The sequence below is a fragment of the Megascapheus bottae genome, chromosome 6 (assembly GCF_031878675.1).
Source record: "Megascapheus bottae isolate mThoBot1 chromosome 6, mThoBot2.hap1, whole genome shotgun sequence".
NCBI classification, from domain to species: domain Eukaryota; kingdom Metazoa; phylum Chordata; class Mammalia; order Rodentia; family Geomyidae; genus Megascapheus; species Megascapheus bottae.
In genome coordinates, this window is record NC_143514.1 from 75460385 (window position 1) to 75486212 (window position 25828).

At 53.1% G+C, this 25828-nt stretch overlaps 1 protein-coding gene across 4 annotated transcripts in view; it reads right to left on the bottom strand.

Annotated features, from left to right (window-relative positions):
- Positions 1 to 25828, bottom strand: part of Kazn (kazrin, periplakin interacting protein) — a 236649-nt gene that overhangs the window by 75603 nt on the left and 135218 nt on the right. For 2 of the 4 annotated variants that reach the window (XM_090335772.1, XM_090335776.1), the window contains exon 1: positions 10117 to 10438. The exons of the other annotated variants lie outside the window; for them this stretch is intronic. In XM_090335772.1, the coding sequence (XP_090191898.1) occupies positions 10117 to 10324 (208 nt within the window). In that variant the 5' untranslated portion in view covers positions 10325 to 10438. Of the gene's footprint in view, positions 1 to 10116; positions 10439 to 25828 lie in introns of those variants that run through there. 4 annotated transcript variants of the gene reach the window in all.

A 25828-nucleotide genomic window follows, 5' to 3' on the forward strand; every position in this document is an offset into this window, starting at 1 on the left:
GCCCAGTTCCCTGAAGGGAGGGGGCAGTACTGCAGCAGGTCAGCAACGGGTCCACATTCTTTTTTCCTCCATCCCTGACGCACACACTGTGCTGACGTCTTCTAGGACTGATGCAGCACGGGCCTTGTCCCCAGGGAGCTTGAGGACTCTGGGTTCTTCTGAGAGCCCGGCCTTGGAGGCTGGGAGGACGGGGCAGAGTGGGCTTGGCCATCAACGTTGGAAGCATCATGGGCGGTGCTTCCCTGGTGGCGAGGCAGGGATCGGAGGACATCCCAGTGATACGCTCTCAGCATGGGTAAGGAAGGGTCAAACTGCCCTGGACAGCCTGCTGGGCACAGGTAGAGAGGGGGAAACGGAAGTGGAAGGGGCTCCCTGCAGCCAACTGTGAACGAGCTCTGGACACATCAGGTGTCCTGGTCCTGGCCGCACTGCCGCAGGCTGGCTGGACAAGCTTGTGTTTCTCTAGGGTGTAGACTGAAGATCCACTCAAGGAAAGAGGCAGGTCCAGGGGGCTGAGGCTTCTCTGCAGAGCAGGAAAACACCAGCTATGTAAGTATAGAGGAGTAACGTGTTGAAGATTCCGATCCTGGGGTAGAGGTGTGGTTCAAGTGGTACATCGCCAGCCACGCAAGCCAACTGAACAGGAGGAAGCACTCGGCCTGCTGGGGGCTGCAGAACCACACACCTGGAGGGCTCAGCTGGGAAAGGAGAGCTGGAGGTGGCTCAATCAGCTTAGCTGACCCCTCACTGGCCACACTCCATGCCCCCAGTGTGGGAGAAGTCCCTATTCACAAAGGGCAGAATCGCCTCTGCCAGGCAGTATAAAGGGCTGGGTATCTCACCACAACTAGGAAGCTACAGTGGCCCAGAGGTTCAAGGCAGGGCCCTGGGGGCAAGGAACTGCCCAGAGGCTGCACAGTCCAGAATAAACTACCAGAGCCAAAAGAGTGCTGAGAACCTCGAAACCTCCCCCACGGACCCACAAGCACACATACACATATACCAACACAAACAGTCAAAAGTAGAGTGACATTACTGTGCCCTAAAGGCATACAAAAGATATCAGAGACTTTCCTATCCTGCTGGCTTCAAATCTCCATACTCTGATCTCAGCCTCCCCAGTAGCTAGGATTACAAGCCTGAGCCACAGGTGCCCAGCTCAGGCATAAGTTTAAGGAAAGTGTGAACAATAAGGGTCTGGGAAGTTCTGGGATGTGAGAAGATAACAGTGTGGTCAGACACCAGAGGCAAGGAACGTGGAAGAGACTGCTGGGGGGAGGGGACAGGCAGGGAAAGGGATTGCTCATGCTTGAGATGACAGATGGGACAGGGGTGACACCTGCACAACAGGTCCACACAGGAGCTAAGCTGGGTGCTGGCGGCTCAGGCGTGGTGCTGCTCAGGAGGCTGAGATCTTCAGATCACAGTCTGAAGCCAGCTGGTACAGGACAGTTCATGAGAGTCTGATCTCCAATTAACCAGCAAAAAGCTAGAAGTGGAGCTGTGGTTTGAGTGGTAGAGTCTTGATAGAAAACATTTAGGCTGGGCCAGGAGTTTGGCCTAGTGGTTAAAGTGCTTGCCTAGCATGCATGAAGACCCGGGTTCGATTCCTTGGTACCACATATATAGAAAAGCCAGAAGTGGTGCTGAGGCTCAAGTGGTAGAGCTCTAGCCTTGAGAAAGTCCAAGGACAGTGCTCAGGCCCTGAGCTCAAGCCCAGGACTGGCAAAAAAAAAAAAAAAAACATTTAGGCTAGCACCCAGGCTTTGTGTTCAGTACCATCACTCAAAGACAAAACAATGAAAACCAAACGGCCACAGTTTGTGACGTGTATTTTAAACACAATTTTTTTGTTGTTGTTGTTGGTCGCTGGACTTGAACTCTGGGCCTGGGCTCTGCCCCTGAGCTCTTCACCTCAAGGCTACTACCTTACCCCTTGAACCACAGCGCCAGTTCCGGTTTTCTGGTGGTTAATTGGAGATGAGAGTCTCATGAACCTTAGTGCCTGTGCTGGCTTTGTCTGAACCGAGACCCTCAGATCTCAGCCTCCTGAGTAGCTAGGATTACAGATGTAAGCTACCTGTGCTTAGCTTCTTTTTTCTAGTTGTGGGGCTTGAACTCAGGCCTGAGCACTGTCTTTGGGCTTTTCTCAAGGTTAGTACTCTGCCACTTTCAGCTGTAGCACCACTTCCAGCTTTTTTTGTGTATGTGGTACCAAGGAATAGAACCCAGGTCTTCATGCATGCTAGGCGAGCACTCTACCACTAGGCCAAACTCCCGGCCCTAAACAATTTTTTATTTTTTTGGAGCATTTTCACATGCTTATGTTATTGGGGCAGAGGATACACAGTGTCTAATGCTTCAGTATCTCTGGGTTGCTTCCCTCCCATTGAGAAGAAACACATAGCTTATGCTCAGATTCTCCAGCCAGTGCCAGGACTGCTGTGGAGACCAGAGAGCTGAGCCTTCCTTATTCACAGAAGAAAACACAATTTTTTAAAACGCAAAAAGAAAAGGGGGGGGTGGACGCTGGGATATAGCCCAGAGGTAACACACATGCTTAGCATGCATGAAGTTCTGGGTTCAATCCCCAGCACCAAAATGTATGAATGAATGAATGAATGAATGACTGGTAAAATGCAAAAGGGAGAGTAAGGAGCAGAATCAACCTCACCCTGCTTTTGAGCCCAAGCATCTGGGGGCTCCCTGGGCAGAGGAACCCCCAAGCCCTAAAGGATATATAAAGACAACAGAAATCACCCCAGGCTGATCACCTGAGAGATGATGCCAAGAGGAAGCATGTGGGCCTCGGGCAAATCTTCAGAGCCCAAAACAAAAGGCGACTGAAGGCAGGGACTGAGGATGGAAGGGGCCGGGCTGGAGAGGCCGGAAGAACAGGCTCCACCGGTGGCTCTGGAGACCAGGACTTGAGGATGGATGAATCACCAGACAGGAGGTGGCCTCCGTCTCCCTAGTACCCAGCTCTGGTCGCCCAAGAACCAAGGGACAACACACTGGGCTAAGCCAAGGGAATGCTGGGGGCTGGAGGTGGAATCTGAGCACCCTGCCTTCTTCCCACAGGGCAGTCTGGTGACTCTTTCAACAAGATTCTGAGAACACAAGCCTGGGCAGGGAGCAGAGTCGACAAAAATGAGGTTCAAGTAGGAAGAATATCTACTTTCCTGTGCACTGCAGACACCCAAGGGGGAGGGGGAGGTGCTAATGATTATATCAAGAAGCAGGGAAGTGGCCTCTGAAAGCAACCCCAGCCCAGCAGGGCAAAGGGCAGGGTATCTCTGGAGCTACCTGCCTCCAAGGCATCTGGGAACTGGGTGTCTTCTCTGTCCTGGGCCTGTTTCCTCCCTGTGCAGACTCACCCCTGCAGAGGCTTCTGGAATGGCCGGGATGGGGTCCGCAGGGAGGAACCACCTAGTGCCAGGATGCCAGCGGCTAAAGGAGCCTGGGGGTAGCGGGAATCCCCTGGCTCTCTGCCTCTGTGGTGCCAGGGCGGCCCTTGAGGAAAGTCAGCTGATGCAGAAACAGGGCAGTCCTGCAGGGTCTTATCTGGGAGGTGGGAAGAGGGCAGGGGAGGAAGACAGCTGTGACACAGGGGTCGGGCACTCCTGGCTCCCAGCTAGGCTCAGCAAATGACTTTCCTTCAGTCGCACAAGGCTCCTGTCTGGGCTCCCGGGACTTGGTTCAGAGTTAGGAGAGAAGCTCCCCCGGGACAGCAGCATTTGTTTTTACTTCTGTGAAACCCCTCAGGGAGAGTGGCCCAAAGCTTCTGCACAATTAAAAGGTCCTCAACACCCTCAATGTCTGGGACAAGGTGACAGTCCCAAACCAGCTTGGGTGTTGGCACCACCTTGATAATCCAGGTCCTAACGATAGTCCAGGAACCCGCAAAACAGCCACCAGGTGCCAGGCAGAAGGGTGTTCCCAGATGCCATGAGAAAAATCCAGTCCAGAGACGGTACACACCACCAGAGACCCTCTGCTGAGGCTGGGCCGGGCCATCTACGGGGCTCACCTACCTGTCACACCCTTCTGCTGGGGGGTTCCTCCAGAGGCCGGGGCCACAGACGCCCCAGGTGGGCAGGGGCCGCTGGACCAGGGCTGCAGAGAATCGATAGGGCAGTCCTCTAGCTGGCCTCTCTTGAAGAGGTCCAAGCAACAGACCAGAGAAAGCCTGAAGCCCCCATGTTCCCGAAAGCGAGCACAAGGGGTGCAGAAGAGATGGCTCAGGGGGATGGGAGGTGATCCCCACGTACCCCCTCCCTGACTGGCATTCATCTGCCTTAAGTGGCACTGGCTGCCTTCATACAGAAAAGTCCATTTAAATAACTATACACACACTGCATACACTTCTCTCTCTCTCTCCCTCCCCCCTCTCCATTCTGCTGCCTCTCTGGAGTATTCAGCCCTTAGGAACTCAGCACCGCACACTAGCTTCCTGGGGCACCTGCCTTGGCCAGCTTTAACTATGTGTCTGCACCAATACCTGTCCACAGATAGATCTGCGTCCCTTCCCGTTTGTGTTGTGACCCCAGATGGTGAGTGCCATTTTCATTAAGCCTCAAAGAGGAAGAGACAGTCAAGCTGTATTCCTCCAGGGAGAATGCACACTGGAATATTATAGGGACCGGAAGACTTTGAGGTCCACCAGAGACTCCCTGTAACTCTGCACAGCAAGCGTGCAGTGAGCCTGGTAGGCACCTGCTCAGCAGATCCCAGTACCTCACACTTGACCCACTAATGAGCATTTATACACATCCGTAACTTCACCCACGTCCACCTCTGTACTCTTTCCTTATGGCACTAGGTGCTGATGGCTCACTCCAGTAATTCTATCAGCCAACCCAGCAGGAACGCCGATTATCTCCAAATAACTAGCAAAAAGCGGGAAGAGGAGGTGTGGCTCAAACGGTAAGCACCAGTCTTGAGTGGGAAAAAGCTAAGGGATAGTGTCTAAGCTCCACCTACCATCATTTAAACAAACAAAATGGCTCCATTAGGTACCATGGGTCCTCATCACACAGCTCCAGCAGCGCTCAGGTGGGTGGGCAACAGGACCCCCATTTTACAGACATGCAAGCTGAGGCTTGGGAAGTTAAGTGACCTACTTCAGAAGACTCATACATAGCAGGAAGGACCACAAGTGAGGAGTTCTATCCAGGGCTTGCTGGTTCCATCTCCCAAGCCAGTGCCCGGTACCCCGCTGGGGTGCCACCTGCCTTGGAAGGATTAAGTTCAGCACAAAGCATTGAACCACAACCCAGGGTAGAGAATGGCAGGTTTCCTGGGGACTCAGGTATGAAGATGTCTGAATGCTCAGGTGGCTAGGGCCCCACCCGCCCAAGATAAGCAAATGAAGGCTGGGCTCGGAACAAAGAGGAATGGGAAGGAGAGAACAAAACTTCTTGTTTTTAAAAGATAAAAATTTAAGGGGGGGAGGGCCTGAAAATTCTAGTAACACAGGAAGAACAACACAAGGCCTCACCCTCTCTAAAAGCGTGGAGATCCAGAGTCTGAAGTGTGCCCCCGGCTGTGTGTCTGGCCTGAGTCCCACAACTTCCCCCAAGTAACCCTTTCTTTCCCCTCAAATGGGATTATCAACTACGCCTAGCCCCGCTGGGCCTAGGACTGTACACCAGGACTCTGCTTTGTTTGTACTTTAGAGACAGTGCTGAGTGCCTTGTACAGAGAGGGTCAAGAAGCAGTAAGGTAGCTGGGAATGTGGCTTAGTGGTAGAGTGCTTGCCTAGTATACATGAAGCCCTGGGTTCAATTCCTCAGTACCACAGAAACAGAAAAAGCCAGAAGTGGCGCTGTGGTTCAAGTGGTAGAGCGCTAGTCTTGAGCAAAAGAAGCCCAAGGACTGGAAAAGAAAAAGAAGCAGGAAGAACACGATGTTTATAATACATAAAAGTTAATAAGCACTACCAAAAACAGAAGTGCCAACCACACAAAGATACTAAAATGCTACCTCCTTTTCAAAAATGATGTGGCTCACTGGGCACCAGTTATCCTAGCTCTCGAGGAGGCTGAGATCTAAAGATAGAGGTTCAAAGTCAGCTTAGCCAGGACCATCAGTAAGACTCTTATCTCTAATTAATCATCAAAAAAAACTCAGGGGAGGGGCAGGGTGTGTAGCCCGGTGATAAAGTGCTTGCCTAGCATGCACAAAGCCCTGGGTTTGATTCCTTCGTAACCCATACACAGAGAAAAAAAAAAAAAAGCCAGAAGTAGTGCTTGTGGCTCAAGTGGTAGAGTGGTAGCCTTGAGAAAGCCCAAGGACAGTGCTGATGGCCCAGAACTGGCAAAAAAGAAAAAAAGAAAGAGAAAGAGAAAGAGAGCAGAGGGAGAGAGAGGGAGAAAGGGAGAGGGAGGGGGGAGAAGGGGAGGAAGAGAGAAGGAGAGGAGAGAGGGAGAGAGAAGGAGAGGGAGGGGGGAGAGGGAGAGGGAGAGAGAGAGGGAGGGAGAAGGAGGGAGAGGGAGGGAGGGAGAGAGAGAGGGAGGGAGGGAGGGAGGGAGGGAGGGAGGGAGGGAGGGAGAGGGAGAGAGAGAGGGAGGGAGGGAGGGAGGGAAGGAGAAGAAGAGAACTGAAGTGGAGATATGACTGCAGTGGCAGAGCACCAGCCTTGAGCAAGCACAGAAGCCTAGAGCCTAAGCCCCAGAGCCTGCACAAAAGGAAAAGAAAACAATTGGCGCTTCTAGCAGATGAGCAATGCCCTCTGGCTCTCAGGGAATCAGCATCCACAAGCCCCCACCGACACCTGTCATTCTCTTCTAGCTGAGCACCAACAGTAACCCTGCCCAGCATTCTCACCCCACCTAGCTTAATTTTTCTACAAAGTACTTACCCTTTACCCTGACTACATCTGCCCACTGGAAATCTCTCTCAGAACATAAGCTCCAACCCCTGCCATGTCGGTGCCTGCCACGGAGCAGGTGCCCGAGGAATGTGACTGATTAAAAGACCCAGGAAGCTGATCTGTGTTCCTGGTAGAGTATCTGTGAGCTTCTGGCTCACCTAGTGAGGGGAGTGTGGAAAGAGCTGACCCGACCCTCAGGCAGCTAGGCCCACCCCACTAACAGTGAAACGGGGCTGGGGAGTCGCTCAAGGTCGCACAGAACTGGGGCAGCAGGAGGTGCAGACTTCACAGACACCCAGCATCTTCTGCTCCAGTCTCTAGTCTACTCATCTCAGAGGCGGGGGCTGTGGACACCCTGTGCCCATCACTGAGACACCTGTCCCACAGGACACCTCACCTAAACTGAGCTCTAAGATTCTAGGGCAAACCAACCCCCAACCCCCATCAGCCTGGCTGAGACGTTTATCTCAGCACCAATGTCAGCCTGTGGTTCTAAGCCAAAGACCTGCCTGGGTGCTCACAGCAGAAACCTCCTTGTAACAGCCAGGAGTTTGAGAAACACACACCAGCTGTCCTCAGTGTCCAGCCACGGGAAATCCTCACCAAAACTCCATGTGTGTCTCCAACTGGGAGATGTGGGGGAGTGACACAGTTAAGTACTGAGCACTTGCCTAGCTCACCTGAGGCCTGGGGGTTCCATCCCTAACACTGCAAAACATCTGCAAAGCAAAGCAACCCAACAACTCAGAGAAAACTTTTTAATTTGCTTTTTGTTTCTGTTGTAGGGCCTGAACTCAAGAGCCCAGGTGCTGTCTCTTAGCTCTTTCATTCAAGGTTGCTTTCTACCACTTGAACCACAGTTCTACTTTTGAGTTTTTTAGTGGTTAACCCAAGGTAACAATCTCACTGACTTTTCTGCACTGGCTTGCTGCAAACCTGCATCTGCAGGATCTCAGCCTCCTGAGTAGCTTAGATGACTGCATAAGCCACCAGCACCATGCTGGTTTATACAACATTCTTGTTAGGCTTCAGGTTCAACCCCATTTCTGGCCGTAAATGCCAGCTGCAATTAAGGAAAGACCAGTCATCTCTAAAGCATCTCTCCCCTACAGCAATACATCAAGTGTCAGAAAACAACTACCCATGGACTTATGAGACAGGTGATTCTAGGCTATATGGTGTCATTAGGAAACTGTCATCTAGGACATAAGAATGGAGATACAAAATAAACAGCTCCATCTCCACCCAGCCACCTTCCAAATTTACACAATAACAACTTCTGTCCTGTTGAACACTCTACCTCTGCATGTTTGTGGGTGCCTGTGCTGGAACAATGTTCATAATTTTTTTCACTCAAGGTTGGCCCTCTACCACTTAAGCCAAAGCTCCACTTCTGGCTTTTTGGCAGTTAACTAGAGGTAAGATTCTTACTCACTTTCCTGTCTGGTCTGGCTTTGATCCTGAGATCTCCACTTCCTCAGTAGCTAGGATTACAGGTGCCAGCCACAGGACCAAGTTTCCACCTATGTTTTACTGAGCAACTGTTATCAGGAGAGTGTAGATGGACAGACAGACTCACAGCCTGTAGGAAAGAGTCCCCGGGGCTCTGACAGGTTATCAAGCAACCTTGAAACAAGAAGAATAAGCCTACGGATGAAGCTATCATCCAGGAAAGGCCTGGCTATCTGAGCAAGGAGCTTCTCTGATGCCATCCTTCAAATGACCACATCCTTGCTTATCACTGTCATTATGTCCACTGCACACATGGGAAAGCTGAGTCTCAAAGAGATAAACCAACTTGCCCACAGGCTCTTTGTGGGTCCCTGTTCTATTTACAACCTACTTGCTCTGACCAGGCACCAGTGGCTCAAGCCCATAATCCTAGCCACTCAGGAGGCGGAGATCTGAGAATCATAGCTGGAAGCTAACCAGGCAGGAAAACTTGAGACTCCTACCTCCAAGTAACCACCAAAAAGTTGGAAAGGGAGGTGTGGCTCAAGGGGTAAAGTGCCAGGCTTGAGCAAAAAAGTGAACAACAGCACCCAAGCCCTAGGACTGGCACACAAACACACAAGACAGTATCCACCACTGGTGGCATGGGGGCATCTGGAGTGCTTTCTTTCTACCCAGAAAGAATTACTAAGCAAGGACGCCTGTGAGATCCTGAGCTGGGGAGTGTCCTGCCAAGTATTTTGTGTCAGGTTTAAGAAAACGACCCGCATCTGCACCCAGACTAACACGTATGACCACAGAGGCAGAGACTCCCAGGCATTCCCTCTCACCAGCACGGACAGATCCCGCAACACTTATCACTCCGATTCTGTCCTCTCCCTGGGGTGATGCGGCTTCCAGGAAACAACGTATGCAAATCTCAACACGACAGGTGAATGATAAATAATGAATAGTCATGGCCCCCCTTCATTTTTCCTAGGAAAAAAGAACTATTGAGAACTTCAAATTGATGATGACAGAGTCTTGGGGGGAGGGGCGGAGCCTTTTCGCGTCCATCTGAATTACTTCCTATTCGAAGGAGAACGGATCCAAAGGGCTCTGTTCCTCGCCCCCCCCCCCCAGCCCTAACAGGGTGCGGAAGGAGGGAGACGGCCGAGACTGACCACACGGGGATGAGGAAGGGCGCGCCCACCAGGAACATTTTAACAGCGAAAACGCCTTCTCCACTGGGGCTGGCGGCGCACCAGAGGCAACCAGACCCCAGTGTGTGTGCCTCCAGCCGCGGCGGTTTCTCTCTGCACCCCCAGAGTTCAAGTGTGCGGGGAACGCTGCCATCTCGGGGCTCTGGGCAAAGGCAAGGAGCCGACGGGCGGCGGCGGCCACCGGGGGCCGGAGGGGCTACAGGTGCGGGCGCCGGGGGCCGCCCGGAGCTCGCGCCCCGCCGAGCCCCGGTTCCCACGCCGGCGCCGCGGGGCCGCAGCGGCTGGCGTGGCCTCGACCTCTCCTGGCGGCCCTGGCCGGGGGAGGGGGCGCAGGGGGCTCCGACCCCAGAGCCGGGAGTCCCGGGATCTGCCCCGATGCCCAAGAGCTGGAAGTCCGCGTCCCGCGCGCCCCCGGCCGCACCCGCCCGGCGCCAAGGTCCCCGCGCGCGGCCAGAACTTTGCCACCCGCGATGCCGGCCCCAGGCGCCCCCGAGCGCCCGACCCCGGCGGTCCCCGGGCCCCGGGCCGCCTCGCTCCCTCCGCCCGGCCCGCCCCCCCGCGCCCGGCCCGGCCCCCGCGCGCACCTACCCGGCCGGCGGCCGTCGTCATCCGCTCCCGAGGAGGGCGCCCCGGCGCCGAGCCGACCGCCGGGCCCCGGCGCGTCCGCGCACGGCTCGCAGGCCGCGGGCCCCGGGAGGCGCGCGGGCCCGGCCCCCGGCCCGCAGCTCGGCGCCGGCTCGCCCTGCGCCGCCAGCTGCCGGACGCGCTCCCAGGAGCCCGCGTCCGCCGCCCGCATGCCGCCTACCCCGGGGGCTCCGACGGCGGGCAGCCCGGCTCGCAGCCCCGCATCCGGGCGCCGCCGCGCGCCTCCGGCCCTCGCCTCTCGGTCCGGCCGGACGCCCGGCCGTTCGCGACCGCCGCACGCGAGGAATCCGGCCGCGAGCCCTCACGTGGGAACGACTCCAGTCCCGCCGCGGCCCCTCCCGCCGCTTCCGGGCTGGCCCGGGCCGCAGGCCCCGCCTCCCGACCGCCGCGGCCACGCCCCCGGAGCAGGCCCCGCCCCCGGAGCAGGCCACGCCCCCGAGGAGCGCGGACTCGCCCGACGGCCTCCGGCAGCCCCGGGCGCGCCCCGCCGCTGGCTGCGCCCGCGGCCCGCTCAGCCGCGGGGTCCAGGGGATTGGAAGTGGCAGGATTCGATCTCCAGTGAGTGCCCCGCGGAAAGGCTGCGCCCCCGCCTCCCCTCCGCGGTGCAGAGAGCCAGAATCCCCAGAAGTGGCCAGGAGAGGGCAGAAGGACTGAGTAGGGAAAGGTGACCGCCTGAAGGAGACCTTTCCTCCACCGTCCATTTCCTCTGTGTCCCTGTCCCTCCCTCCGGTCCTTCCTTCCCTCCCTCCGGTCCTTCCTTCCTTCCTTCCTTCCTTCCCTCCCTCCGGTCCTTCCTTCCTTCCTTCCTTCCTTCCTTCCTTCCTTCCTTCCTTCCTTCCCTCCCTCCGGTCCTTCCTTCCCTCCTTCCTTCCTTCCTTCCTTCCTTCCCTTCCCTTCCCTTCCCTTCCTTCCTTCCTTCCTTCCTTCCTTCCTTCCTTCCTTCCCTCCCTCCGGTCCTTCCTTCCCTCCCTTCCTTCCTTCCTTCCTTCCTTCCTTCCTTCCTTCCTTCCCTCCTTTCTTCCTTCCTTCCCTCCTTCCCTCCTTCCTTCCTTCCCTCCCTCCCTCCTTCCTTCTTTCCTTCCTTCCTTCCTTCCCTCCTTCCTTCCCTCCTTCCTTCCTTCCCTCCTTCCTTCCCTCCTTCCCTCCTTCCCTCCTTCCTTCCTTCCTTCCTTCCCTCCTTCCTTCCTTCCCTCCTTCCTTCCCTCCTTCCCTCCTTCCCTCCTTCCTTCCCTCCTTCCCTCCTTCCCTCCTTCCTTCCCTCCTTCCCTCCTTTCTTCCTTCCTTCCCTCCTTCCTTCCTTCCTTCCCTCCTTCCTTCCTTCCTTCCTTCTCTCCTTCCCTCCTTCCCTCCTTCCTTCCTTCCTTCCCTCCCTCCTTCCCTCCTTCCTTCCTTCCTTCCTTCCTTCTTTCCTTCCCTCCTTCCCTCCCTCCTTCCTTCCTTCCTTCCCTCCTTCCTTCCTTCCTTCCCTCCTTCCCTCCTTTCTTCCTTCCTTCCCTCCTTCCTTCCTTCCTTCTTTCCCTCCTTCCCTCCCTCCTTCCCTCCTTCCTTCCCTCCTTCCCTCCTTCCTTCCTTCCTTCCTTCTTTTTTTCCTTCCTTCCTTCCTTCCTTCCTTCCCTCCTTCCCTCCTTCCCTCCTTCCCTCCTTTCTTCCTTCCTTCCCTCCTTCCCTCCTTCCTTCCTTCCTTCCTTCCTTCCCTCCCTCCCTCCTTCCTTCTTTCCTTCCTTCCTTCCTTCCCTCCTTCCTTCCCTCCTTCCCTCCTTCCCTCCTTCCTTCCTTCCTTCCTTCCTTCCTCCTTCCTTCTTTCCTTCCTTCCTTCCCTCCTTCCCTCCTTTCTTCCTTCCTTCCCTCCTTCCTTCCCTCCTTCCCTCCTTTCTTCCTTCCTTCCCTCCTTCCTTCCTTCCTTCCTTCCCTCCTTCACTCCTTCCTTCCTTCCTTCTCTCCTTCCCTCCTTCCCTCCTTCCTTCCTTCCTTCCCTCCCTCCTTCCCTCCTTCCTTCCTTCCTTCCTTCCTTCTTTCCTTCCCTCCTTCCCTCCCTCCTTCCTTCCTTCCTTCCTTCCCTCCTTCCTTCCTTCCTTCCCTCCTTCCTTCCTTCCTTCCCTCCTTCCCTCCTTTCTTCCTTCCTTCCCTCCTTCCTTCCTTCCTTCTTTCCCTCCTTCCCTCCCTCCTTCCCTCCTTCCTTCCCTCCTTCCTTCCTTCCTTCCTTCTTTTTTTCCTTCCTTCCTTCCTTCCTTCCTTCCTTCCTTCCTCTTTCCTTCCTTCCTTCCTTTTTTCCTTCCTTCCCTCCTTCCTTTCTTCCTTCTTTCCTTTCTTCCTTCCTTCCTTTCTTCCTTCCTTCCCTCCTTCCTTCCTTCTTTCCTTCCTTCCCTCCTTTCCTCCTTCTCTCCCTCCCTCCCTTCCTTCCTCACCCCCATCTTTCTTTCCCTCCCAGTACTCAGAGCCTGGGCGCTGCCCCTCAGCCTTTCCACTCAAGCCTGGCACTCTACCACAAGAGCCACAGCTCCACTCCAGACTTTTTGGTGACAGTCTCATGAACTTGCCTGCTAGCCCAGGATGGCTTGAACCATGATTCTTATGTCTCAGCCTCCCTAGTACCTAGGATTACAGGCGTGCGCTACCAGCGCCAGGCCGCTACCAGCGCCAGGCCTGGCCCCCACCATCCTTTAGGTGAACGTGCTCCCTCCCGCACTCAGCAGGGAGTGGGGTGGACATAAACCCCCAGGGCGCTCTGTGACTGTGGTGGGAACCCCTGTGGCTTCACCTTACTTCCAGAGCCTGTTTCCCAGTCTACAAAACAGGGCTTGGATAATTCCCCGCTGTGTGCGTGCGTGTGTGTGTGTGTGTGTGTGTGTGTGTGTGTGTGTGTGTGTGTGTGTGTACTCTGACAGGTGGTTGTGAGCCTGGACTGCAGGTTCCTGGACCAGCCCTTCCCCCTGGGAGGCAGCCCCTTGGAGAGCTGCAAGTTCCAGCCCAGCGCAGGAGTGGGTGTTCAGTGGCAGCCGATGCACCCATAAAGTGGAGCCCCCTTTGATCTGGGGATTATAGTGCTCCTCAGAAGGCTTAATTATCTCTGCACAGTTCCCAGTAGGCGGGTCTGGTCCCCCACTATGGCAGACAACCAGGAGGCAAAGCGGTGAAACCAGGTGAGTGAGGGCTCAGTCCCAGACCTCCATTTCCAAGCCCAGGCCTGGCTTTCTAACCTGTGGCTTCCACCAGGCCAGACCTGAGTTGGGGAAAGCTCCAGATCACACACCTAGGCCACCTACCTGAATTTCTTCCCCTCAAATCTGGATCCTTTCATAGTCCCTCTCCCCTCCCCCCTGCAACCACAGTGACCTGTGTGCTGCCTCCTCCCTCCACCCCTGCATGCTCTCCACACTCCAGGGAAGAAGGCCCATCTGCCGAAGTCCACAAGGCTGCCTCACTGGTGCCCTGACCAGCTGCAGAGCTAAGGCGGGCATGACATATGTGGCTGGTATCTCCGGCTGTAGGGGCATACCGGCCCCATACTACACAGGAGAAAGAGGACCCTTGACAAATGACAGGAGGGCAGGATCCCCAGGCCTCTGGGATAAGGAGCAGAATGGAAGAAAAGCAAGATGGCTCCAAGGCCGCAGGGGTGGCCTAGCTGGTGTGGATCCTGGCTGTGGATCCTGGAAACATGTGGTCCTGGACTTTGCCTGAGATATCTCCCGGTACCCACTGGGGACAAAAATGTGTGAAGCAGACTGTGTCAACCCCTCTGTCGCCTGGGTGCATTCAGCTGAAACTCATTTGCATATTAAATACACAAGAACACCATGTTTTCCCTGTGCTTTCAGAAGCACCTGGAACCCTTAGTCAACCTGCTGTTTCTCAGCTCTTGAAAGTTAACTGCGGGACAAGGGAAACCACGGCACCAGCATCCCTTCGATTTGGTATTGGGGGGACCTTAGGGAGTACTGGGGACAGCAAAGAAGGTGGTGTCATCACGTTCTGTTGCACAGGGGTCACTGGGAATGGGTTTCTGGGTTGTTTTGTTGTTGCTGTTTTCTTTCCTTTTTTGCTGAGCCTGGGCACTGTCCCTGAGCTCTTCAGCTCAAGGCTATACTCTATCACTTGAGCCACAACGCCACTTCAGTCCGGTTTTCTAGTGGTTAATTGGAGCTAAGAGCCTTATAGACTTTAGAGCCTGGGCTGGCTTTGAACCTTGAGCTTCAGCTCTCCAGCCTCCTGAGTAGCTAGGATTACAGGTGTGAGCCACCAGCGCCTGGCTTTTTTTTTTTTTAAATGGGAGATCTAAGTTTGGATTGTTGATGATTCTAAAACAGAAGAAGGTTGGGGACCTAGCTCAAGTACTATAACACTTGCTTAGCAAGCTGGAGGTTTACAGCCCAGGACATTCTACCCAAAGCAAAATAAAACTAAAGAGGGAAAAGGGGGAGGAGAAGGGAAAACAACTACAGAGTAAGCATGTCTAGAAGTTTTTGTCTACCTTCATGGATCCTCTCAGCTTGAGTCCTACATGGTCCATGTCCCAGCCTGGGGACTTTCCACTGGGATCCTGACTCAGCAAAGCCAGGTCCTGGCTTGTGTGTGTGTGTGTACACTTCATGTGTAGCTCCGCGTGTGAGAGACCCCCATATTGACAATCAGGACATCAGAGGGCAGTTGGATCTACCTTCTCTAGTTTTCTGGGAGAGCCCAGACATCCTCAGCTTCACCCAGCTAACTGCAGCCCCTCAAATCCTCCTCTCCCCTCTCCCCTCCCTCCATAAATAGCCAGGCTTCTAGCAGTCAAGGCAGTCCTCTGTAATCTCCCAGAAAACCAGCTGCCTGGGTGGGGAGTGATTTCTTTCTCCAGATAGGTTTCTGAGTGCAAGGACATTCTGGGCTGGCCTGGAGACATTCCTGCTCAGCGGGGCAAGACTCAGCAGCCAGAGAACTGACAAAGCATTTCCTACTCAGAGCAGCCTGGGCAGGTCCCACACCGAAGACCAGTCCAGGGTGGGGGAATGCAAGGCGTCTGCATAGCTGCCCCTGTCCTTGCCTTAAAGTTGTTCTTCTTTCTATAAACCAGGGGCTAGACCACCCTGTTGCGCTGGGGCCAGTGCATGGCAGAGGAGCCCTTTTTGCTGCAGACCTGCTGGGAACTGGGGCTGGGAAAGACTGGGGTTTGGTTTATCTGACCTCCATAAGCATACTTGTGAGAAAGTGAGGATTTGGAAATGAGGAAAGGAAGCTGGGACAGCCCCAATCCAGCTCTTCCTTGTGGCAACTCATTTTTATTTAGTTACGAATGACTGTACTGGGGCTTGAACTTGGGGCTTCCCACCTTTGCTTGACTTTTTTTTCTTTTGGTACCTGTCCTGGGGCTTGAATTCCTGTGTACAGTCCTTGAGAGTTTGTTTTTTTTTTTTTTTTTTTTTGCTTAAGGTTAGTATTTTTACCATTTGAGCCACAACTTTACTTCCAGCTTTTTGGTGGGTAATTAGAGGTAAGAATCTCATGGACGTTCCTGCCTGGACTAGCTTTGAACTGCAGTCCTTAGATCTTAGCTTCTGCAGTAGTTAGGATTTAGGTATGAACCTGTTCTCAGTGTGGCAACTCATTTTTAAAGGGCAGGGGATTTAGTGGGACGTGGAGGGCAGAGGAGACAGGAGGAAATTGGGGTCCAGCCAGGGGCTATAGGAGTTCAAGCTCTCTGCTCTAAAGTCATCCTGTATCATCCCTATGGCCCTGACCTCTGGCTGGCAGGATACCAGCAAAAAAAACAAGAGGATCGTGGGATGTGAGTTCCCAGAATGTCCTGCAAATCACAGGATGAAACTACAAGACATAGTTGGCTTGAGGAAATGAATCCTGGAAACATCCCCCTTTAGATAATATATATATATATATATATATATATATATATATATATATATATATATATATATTTGGCCTTGGCTCTAAGTTGGCCTTTGGAGCCCACTGGAATTTTTTTTTTTTAATTTCAGGTTTCTGTTTTCTTAACTGTGTTTCTTAATCATCACAGAAAAATCTTTTACTGTGGGCTTCTGGCTACTATGTGATCACAGTAACTCCAAACACCTGGAAGACAAAGCCACAACCCTTGCCCCTGAGGAGCAAGTCAAGGGTTCTAAGACCCCCTGAGGCCCTGGCGGGAATCCATGGAGTCAGGAGATTGGCTGCATGCCCTGCAGTCTGTGACCATGAACAGATGTCCAGGGCTTGAACTCAGGACCTCTCTTCCCCCTTGGCTTTTTCCACTTGAGGCTGGCACTCTACCACTTGAACTATACACCTCTGCTTCCGGGTTTGGGGTGGGTTATTGGAGATTAGAGTCTCATGGACTTTCCTGTTCATGCTGACTTTCAACCCTGATCCTCAGATCTCAGCCTCCCGAGCAGCTAGGATGGCAGGCGTGAGCCACAGCATCCTACAATGAATGGCTTCCAGTCTCTGCATCTGTGTCCTCACTGGTGACAGAAAGGCTCTTCCAGTGGGTACCAGGGGGGCTTTTCTCTCCCTTCCTTCCTTCCTTCCTTCCTTCCTTCCTTCCTTCCTTCCTTCCCTCCTTCCTTTTTTTGTTGGTTGTGGGGCTTGAACTCAAAGCCTAGGTGCTGTCTCTGAGCTCTCTCACTTACAACTACCCTCCTACCACTTTGAGCCACAGCACCACTTCTAGTTTTCTGGTGGTTCACTGGAGATTTGAGACTTGTGGACTTTTCTGCCCAGGCTGGCTTTGAACTGTGGTCCTCAGAATGCAGCCTCCTGGGTAGCTAGAATGACAGGCAGGGACCACGGCGACCCAGCTTTCCTAGCTGTGCACACAGCACTGGAATTGGTCTCTTTCTATCCTGTCTCTTTGTACTGGGTCTTGCGTATGTGTTGCAGGTAAAATGAAATACCTCAGTTACTTACTGCTGCTGCATAACCAATGGTCCCAGGATCCACTGGTGTAAAACAATGAGAATTGAGATCTCACCATTTCTACCACTCAGGGACCTAAGTGTGGTGCAGCAAGCGCCTCACGTTCAAGGCCGCTCACAGACTTCAGCAAAGTAGCCACTGGGACACCACTGACCCACAGCTCAGCTCAGCTCACCTGCTCACAAGGTTGCTACTCCTGGCACACAGCTGCCTGTCGGACCTGCTCACAGAACTGCAGCTTGTTCCCGGCCTCCCCAGGGCTCCAAGGGGAACCAAGTTCTGGAAGCTCACGCCTGTAATCCCAGCCACTCAGGAGGCTGAGATCTGAGGATTGACTCAAAGCCAGCAAGGGCAGGAAAGCCCACGAAATTCTTATCTCCAGGGAATGAATGAAAGCCAGATGTGGAGCAGTGGCTCGAGTAATAAAGAGCTAGTTTTGAGTGAAAAAGCTGAGACAATGCTCCCCAGGCCTTGACTTCAAGCCCTAGTACTGGCTCAAAAAAAAAAAAAAGACAAGAGACCAGGAGGGAAAAAAGAACTGCCATCCCCCTCCCTCCTTTTTCTTTTTTTTTTTTTTTTGGTCCACAGCCCTGGTTCAAACTCTGTGTCTGACACTTTTGCTCATTGGCTGGCACTCCAAACACCTGAGCCACCTCTCCAACTCCTGTCATTCCTTATTTCAGGATTGACAGCTCATCCATCCAGTCCCATTTCTAGCTTCTACTCATTAGCAGTGGGCCAGAGGCCCTGCCCACCCTTCAAAAAAGGCAGGGGTGGGGGCAGTGTGTGGCTAGGATTGGCTGGCCATCCTGAAAGCTACTTGGTGAGGGAGGCTGGGCCATGGGGACTCTCTCTGCCACTCACTGATGTGTGGTCTGGTCCCAGTGTCCCTGGCTGCACGATAGACAGGACCATGGCCAAGGCTTCAGTGACACAGCAGAGGGTAAGCTCTGTACCCTACTGGCCTCGGATGAGTCCCATAGACAGAGGGACACTCTGTGGGCTGGGAGAACAGACACCTGTCCCTGTTGTTTCCACCAGCACTGCAGTGTGACATCACCACTAAGGACGTCAAAGCCCTCCAGCCAGCTCCCTCCGGCTGCCTGGGTGGCGCAGGCAACCAGTGGAGATGGAGCTGATCTCCTCCTCCAGCCATCCCAGCAGCCCTGGGACACAGGTGCAGCAAGCAGGATTAGACGGGCTCGCCCCAGCCCTGCCGGGACCCTGTCCGCAGGGGACGGAGGCTTGGACTCCAGGTCCATCCTGCCATCTGTCCACCAGGCTGGAGACTTTTGTGGGCCTGTCATGGTTCCCTGGGGCCCTGTGATAGTCCTCTCACATGACCTAGAGGGGCCCCGAGCCCAGGGCCAGCCTGAGGCCGATACTGAGCCCCAATGCAGCAAGAGGCACTGAAGTGTTTGCTCAGACTGCCGCTAACTTCCATTCCTGCCTCCCAGGTTAGCTAGTTTGTTTTCCTTTCCCTCCCTCCTTCTCTCCCTCCTTCCCTCCCTCCCTCCTGTCCTTTGACAAGGTCTATATGCAGCACGGGCTGCCTTGCAATCTGCTGTTTCCCCAGGCTGGCCTTGAATTTACAGTCCTGCTGGGATTACAGGTATACACCCCTATCATCCCTATACTTCACTCCAGGACAGCTTGCTTTTCTTTTTTCTTTTCTTTTTTTTCAGGTGCAAGACCATGACTTGAACTCAGTACCTGACACTCTGGTTCACTGGCTAGCACTCTACAAATCAAGCCACACTTCCAGCTTTGACAGAATGCTTTTATTTATTTTTATTTTTTTCCAGTCCTGACTTGAGCTCAGGGCCTGAGCACTGTCCTTGGGCTTTCTCAAGGCTAGAGCTCTACCACTTGAGCCACAGAACCACTTCTGGCTTTTTTCTATGTATGTGGTACTGAGGAATCCAACCTGGGTCTTCGTGCATGCTAAGCAAGCACTCTATCACTAGGCCAAACAGAATGTTTTTCTAACCTTTTTTTCTTCCTCTTCTCTTCCTCCTCCTCCTCCTCCTCCTTCCTATTTAGGGCTTGAACTCAGGGCCTGAGCACTGTTCCTGGGCTTTTTCACTCAAGGCTGCTGCTTTACCACTGGAGCCACAGCTCCACTTCTGGCTTTGTGGTGGTTAATTGGAGATATGAGTCTCATGGACTTTTCTGCCCAGGCTGGCTTGGAACTGTGATCCTCATATGGCTAATTCCTAAGTATCCGGGATCACAACTGCGCACAGCAGGCCTTTAGGTACAATTCCAAGGTAGATCAAGCCCTTCTTCTCTCAAGGCCACATGCCACCCTTCTCCAAATCCAGGTTTTGGACTCAGTTCAAGCAGGATGATTTTGTTTTGTTTTGTTTTAAAACAGGAAACTGAATTGTTGCAACTTACATAAAAATAAAAACAAGGGCTGGAGGCATGGCTCAGTGGTATCTTCCCAGTGGAGCAAGCACAAGGCCCTGAGTTTAAATCCTCAAAAAATACCCCCAAAACAAAAAAACACAGAACCCCCCCCAACAAACCCTAAAACTAAAAACTCAATACAAAGAATAAAGGCAAGGTACTGCAACTTCGTATGTGAACATTTATTCATATTTATACAGTCCCTACTTTGTGCCAAGCACTGCTCTAAGAACATTTACCTATTCATTTAACCTTCCTGACAACCCCCAGAAGGAAGGGTATTGTTATTATCAGCCCTCTTTTGCCAGAGAGAAAACAGACACAGAGAGGTTGAGTTACTTATTCAAAGCCACAAAGCCAGAGAACGACAGAGGCAGGACGGAAGCCTTCTGGGGTCTGTATACAGAGCCCTAATACTACCATTAAAGTGCCCCTATCACTCCTAGAGTTGGTGCTTTTCATCCCTCTAACAGCCCCCCCAAAACGACAACAACAACAACAACAAAACCTCCAAAAACCTACGTTCCCAAGGAAGAAACTGAGTCAAAGGAGAGAAAAGGACACATTCAAGGGGACTCCTAAATAAATGTAGGATCAGTAGTTGAACTCTCAGCAGTCAGGGGTTCACCACCTCCTACATCACAGTAGGGGGAACTTAGGCTCATGGGCAGGGTTGGGGTGTGTGTGTGGAGGGGAGAGGGGGGTGTAATAGTTCTGACCCTGATCCCAGGAATTAATACCTTGCAGGGCTCTGGGCAGGAACAGCCCCTGGTGGCCACTAGCAGAATTACACTTTCTGACTTGCAGCTTTAGGGGTGGGGGAGCCAGGCCCGGGCTGGAGATACAGCTTAGTGGTAGAAAGCTTGTCTAACATGTACAAGGCTGTGGGTTCAATGGTTCTCTTGGGCACTGTGCTGGCTGCTTAGCAAATAGAGACAAGATAGTTATAATTAAGGGGTATCAATCCCATTAGATAAAGCCCCCTATGCTTAGTAGGTGGTTTTATTCCTTAGTCATTGCTATTAAAGTCTTGAGGCCTAGAGAGGTTAAATAGCCTCCCCTAGGTTGCACGGCTAGGAGGTCATCATAACCGTAAGAACAATAACCACTCTGACTTTATAGAGGAAAACCATGAAGGATGGAGAAAATAAAGCATCTGTCCTGGCCAACAGCATCCGTGTGTCTTGATTTATTGTCTCTTTGGCTCCAGACCAGGAGGCTGGGCATTGTAGCCTGGGCTGGCAGCATGTGGCTGGGGGAGTCAATCACTGCTACTGTAACAAGCACCCCAGATACCAGGGGGAGAAAAGGGGTCTCTGGCTCATAGGTTTGGAAGCTCTAGTCTCTTATTAGGGGTGGTCCTACTGCTTTTAGGCCCCTCTGGTGTGTGTGTGTGTGTGTGTGTGTGTGTGTGTGTGTGTGTGTGTGTATGTGTGTGACACCAATAGTGGAAGGTAGAAAAGAGAAAGAGGAGAGGGGCAGGGTGGCTTCTCCCACCCAGCAGCTAGGAGACCTCCACCCCCTCTACCCCCATTCAAATTTCTTTCACCTCTTGGTAGCCTGAACTCTCCCCCCTCCCCACCCACCCCAGGGCAGGATTCACTGGGTGCCTCCAGCCAGGACTGAACTTGGACACTGTATTGAGGAGGAAGGAGACTGAGGCAAAGAAATTTAGAAGTTGGGCCATCTACCCGGGCCTCAGTTTTCCCCACTTGAACATGGAAGTCCTGCCTATTTGCCAGGAGTGTTCTGGGAGGAGCAGAGGGGACCCGGCCTTGCTAGAAGCTCTCAGCACAGATGGATCTTGGCATAAGAAGGAATTCCTGTGGCACACAGGGTGGATTATAGTTCCCAGGACCACCGATACCTTATTGTACCCCCTCTCCGCCCCCAGGCCTGTGCTGAGCCTCTGCTGCCCACCTGCCCTAGGAAGCAAAGAGCTGCCCAAGACCAGCATGGTAAGCTGGCCATCTGAGCCATGAGGCCCAGGGATGCTGGCCTGGCCTCGCCTGGCCTGTCCCATTCAAGCTTCAAATGAGCGCCTGGCTCTTCGAGAGGCCCAGGCCTACTGGCTAGGAGTAAGAGTCTGATGCCTTGAGTTTGTGCCAGCCTTTCCCCGGAAAATCTCCCAGCCCCCTGCAAATAGTAATTAGACATTCTCACCACCAAGGTGCTGTTTAGCTGTTCACACAAGGCTAGCTTCTCTCTTGTCTGTGGGTGAGAAAAAAATGGAGGCTCAGATGCTGGTCCAGGGGCAGAAAGCACATCCCAGGCTCAGCAAGAGTCCTTGACTCAGCCCCGAAACAGGTGCTGTGTGTGTGTGTGTGTGTGTGTGTGTGTGTGCACACGCGCGCGTGCTGGGACTTAAACTCAGAACCAAGGCACTGTCCCTTAGCATTTTTGCTCAAGGCTGGTGCTTTACCACAGCTCCATGCCTAGCCTTTTGGTGGTTAATGGGAGTTAAGAGACTCACAAGACATTTCTGCTCAGGCTGGCTTGGAACCTTGATCTTCAGATCTCAATTTCCTGAGTGGCTAGGATTACAGGTGTGAGCCACTACACCTGGCTATAGAATAGTAGTGCTCAGGCCCTGAGTTCAAGCCCAGGACTGGCAAAAACAAACAAACAAACAAACAAACACACAAAAAACAAGCCCTCAGCCCCATCTGGCCTTCCGGAGCTGGGAGCCTGCAGTCCCCAGGTCTTCTGCACTTAGGCAAAGCCTGAGGACCCTGCCCTGCCCGGCTCAGGGCTGCAGGGCATCCTGTCCTGGTTGGACAGAATAAGGCTGGCAGAACATGACAAGATCACACTGTTGTGGCTGGGCTTCGCCCTTCCTCCATCCTGCTTGGTGTCCTGCACTCACAGTCCAAGCTCAGGGCCCTCCTTGTCGAGGCCTCCTGCCTGGGCTCTGGAGAACTGTCCACACACGTCTTCTGCAGCTTTCACTGTAATTAAGGGCTTTTGCATGCCTGCCCACTGCCCATCAGTGTGCAGACAAGCCAGCCACTGCCCAATCCTCCATGCACCCAGCCCCCAACACCCCAGCACCTCTGCACACATGCACTGCAGGCACCTGGACCAAGCCAAGTACCCCAGCAAGATCAGGAACCAGCTAGACTTTGTCCCCAGGCCCTCTGGAGAGCCAGGCCCTGCAGATAAGGACCAGCATGGGAAAGAGCTGGAGGCCTGGCCCGGGGCTCTGAGGGCAGTGACTGCCAGCGCCCTGCCTGCCGCTAATTAGGGTTTCTTCTCAATTCTTCTCCCAGAATTGTCCCTTAACTATCTGGGCAGCTGGTTTGGGGAAGCAGATGTGTTAAACAGTTACTTGGGAAGAGATGGCATCTCCCCTTCTTCCCCTAAGTTTTCCATTCAAACAAACAAGCAAACCAAACGTGGGTTTGGCAAAAGGAGAAGGAAGCCAAGCTCTTTCCGTTTGTAAAGATGGAGCTTTTGAGCCAATGCCCTGTGGTGGCACATACCTGTAATTCTAGCTACTCAGGAGGTTGAGAGCTGAGGACTATAGTGTAAAGCCAGCTGCGGCAGAAAAATCCAAGAGACTTTTAAATCTCCAATCAACCACCCAACATCTAGAAGCAGAGCTGTGGCTCAGGTGGGCAAAACAAGCCAAGTGAGAGCAAGAAGCTCTGAGTTCAAGCTCCGGGACATGGACACGGGACACACACACACACACACACACACACACACACACACACACACACACACACACACACACTGTGGGGTCACACTGGCATCTAGTGGGTAGGGTAGGATGCTGGCCAACACTTGTAAAGCTCTTAGAACAATGCAAACAGGGCTTGCAGTCAATAAATGCTATCTGTTCATGTTAGAGTAAATGGGGTTGTTTTTATTTTAAATTAATTGTGTCTAGTTTAACATTAAGAAAATTGATTTTTAAAGCAAAGCCACTTTGAAGGAATTTTAATTTTTGGCAGTTCTAGGGCCTGAACTCAAGGCTTTGAGCTTACTAGCCAGGTACTCTACTGCCTGAGTCAGGCTACCACCCCAGAAAAGCAATTGGTATAAAGGCTGTACTGGGAATGGTGGAGATTCCCCACATCAACCTGAACTTCCCCTACTAGGTCCAGAAAGAACCAAGGAACCCCAGCATCATGTCTCTCTGTGCCAACTGACCCCATGCACCGGGGACAACTCCAAGGGCACCATGGGAAAGTATCCCTCCTCACAGGCAGAGGTGGCCTGAGTGCCAGGAGTAGGGGGGGTCCACCCAGGTGCCAGGGCCTCAGTGCCCACTGGAGGGGCTGGGGCCTGATGGAGGTGGGAAACCATGGCTGCTACCCAATGGGCCCTGGGCTACTGCTCAAAACCAGCCACTTCCCTCCCAGACTTCCTCAGTGAAGAGAAGAATTAGGGGCCAGGACAGGTGGCTCGTGCCTGAAGTATCAGCTATTTGGCAGATAATATAGGTAGGAAGATGGAGGTCTGATGCCAGACCCAGGCAAAATGGACTATCTATCTGAAAAACAATAAGGGAAAGGACTGGGATGTGGCTCAAGTGGTAGAGTGTCTACCTAGCAAGCAGAAAGCCCTGTGTGCAAACCCTAGTGTGGCAACTATAATTACTACTCCTACTACTAATTTAGATCCTGTATTTAACAAGCATAGTGACACTGTAAGATTCTCCTTCCCTTCTGCTTCTCCTTCCTCTCTCCCTCCTTCCTCCCTTCCTTCCCTCCCTCTATCCCTTCCTTCCTCCTTCCCTCCCTCCCCATCTTTCTTTTTTCCTTCTTTTAAATTTTAAACCCCCAATCCTTGAACTCAGAGCCTGGCACTTCACAAGTGCTTTACCACTCGAGCCACACCCCTAGTCCTTTGGTCTTATCGGTTGCTTTTCCTGATAGTCTCCTGCTTTTGCCTCCAGCAGCCTCAGGCCACGAGCCTCTGACCTCCATCTCCCGAGTAGCTGGGATTAAAGGTGGCACCACCGTGCCTGGTGGATTGTTTTTGGTTTTGTGTTTTTTTCTCCTTTGCTTTTTTTTCCTATACATGGCATTCTCAGTGGAGTGGAATGCAAGAAAGACCACGGTAGAGAAAAGGAAAGCGCAGGAAATGAAAGATTATTTATAATTGATGCGACCAAGAGGATAATTGTGGCTGTGTGCTGAAAGCAAATCAGTTAATAAGAGGCTCTCTGAGCGCGGGTCCGTGGCTCCGCCGTGGTGGGTGGCCTGCACTCCCACACCTGTCCCAGAGAGTTTGCACAGAAACTTCCACTGCATTTATGTGGGCCCAATAGGTCCACTTTCTGAAACGGTGGAAAGCTGGTAAAAGGAGCTGTATTTTCCTGCTGCTAGCTACATATTAGTCTCCCCTTGGAAATAACATAGAAGATAAATGAAATTGCAGTTCTGAGAACTCAGGATTTTCTGACTTATGAAGACTTATGTCCATCAAAGCATGTCCCCAGCCCCTGCCGGCTCCCCGCACCCAGCATAGGCCATGATGTTTTGGTGCCCTCCCACCCTGCGGGTCCCTGTGTCCTTAAAAGAGGGCACTGTGTTTGTATGTGCAGGGCTTCAGTGTAAATCTGTATAAATCTCCTTTGGAAAGCGTCTCCTGAGCAGCCATGGGTGTGAGGGTTGTGTCCTGATAACCTGCCCAGGGGCTTTCATTTCTTCCTGTACCTCAGCTTTTGGGAGGCAGACTGGGGTAGGATCCTTGCCTCTCCCTCCCCCAGCCCTCCCCCCCCCAAAAAAAGAGAGGCAGCCACAGGACCATGAATGTTGCGTGTATGCATGCATGCACACGCACCAGTGCAAAGAATTCCAACTCAGGGCCTGGGTGCTTGCTGTCACTGACCTTTTGTGCTCGGGACGGATGTTCTACTGTTCACCACACCTGATTTTTGCTGGTTAATTGGAGATTAGTTTGTGCACCCCAGTCAAGTGGGCATTGTACCCAAGCTTGGGATTAGTGAGACTTTCTTTCCGGAACCAGCCATGCCTGAACTCCTCTCCTCCTGGAGACTTTCCTCATCCACACAGCCAGACTGACCTCCTCCTGGGGTTCTCCGTCCCCAGGTGGGTGTTCCTACAGGCCGTGCCAGGTGACGAAGCTCTTCAGAGGCCTGTTGGTGTCCTGAGCACTCTAGAAGAGATTTACTCCCTGAGTACCCATTTCACAGATGGTAAAAGAGAGGCACTGGCTGATTAAATCCACACCTAGTGTAGAACTGGCTTCAGAGCCCTCGCCCCATCTCCAGGGCTTGTCCTGGGTGCTCTGGGCTCTGGGGAGGGGTGCTCCCGAAAGCAGGCAGTGCTGAGTCTTTGGTGGTTCCCTCTCCATGCCC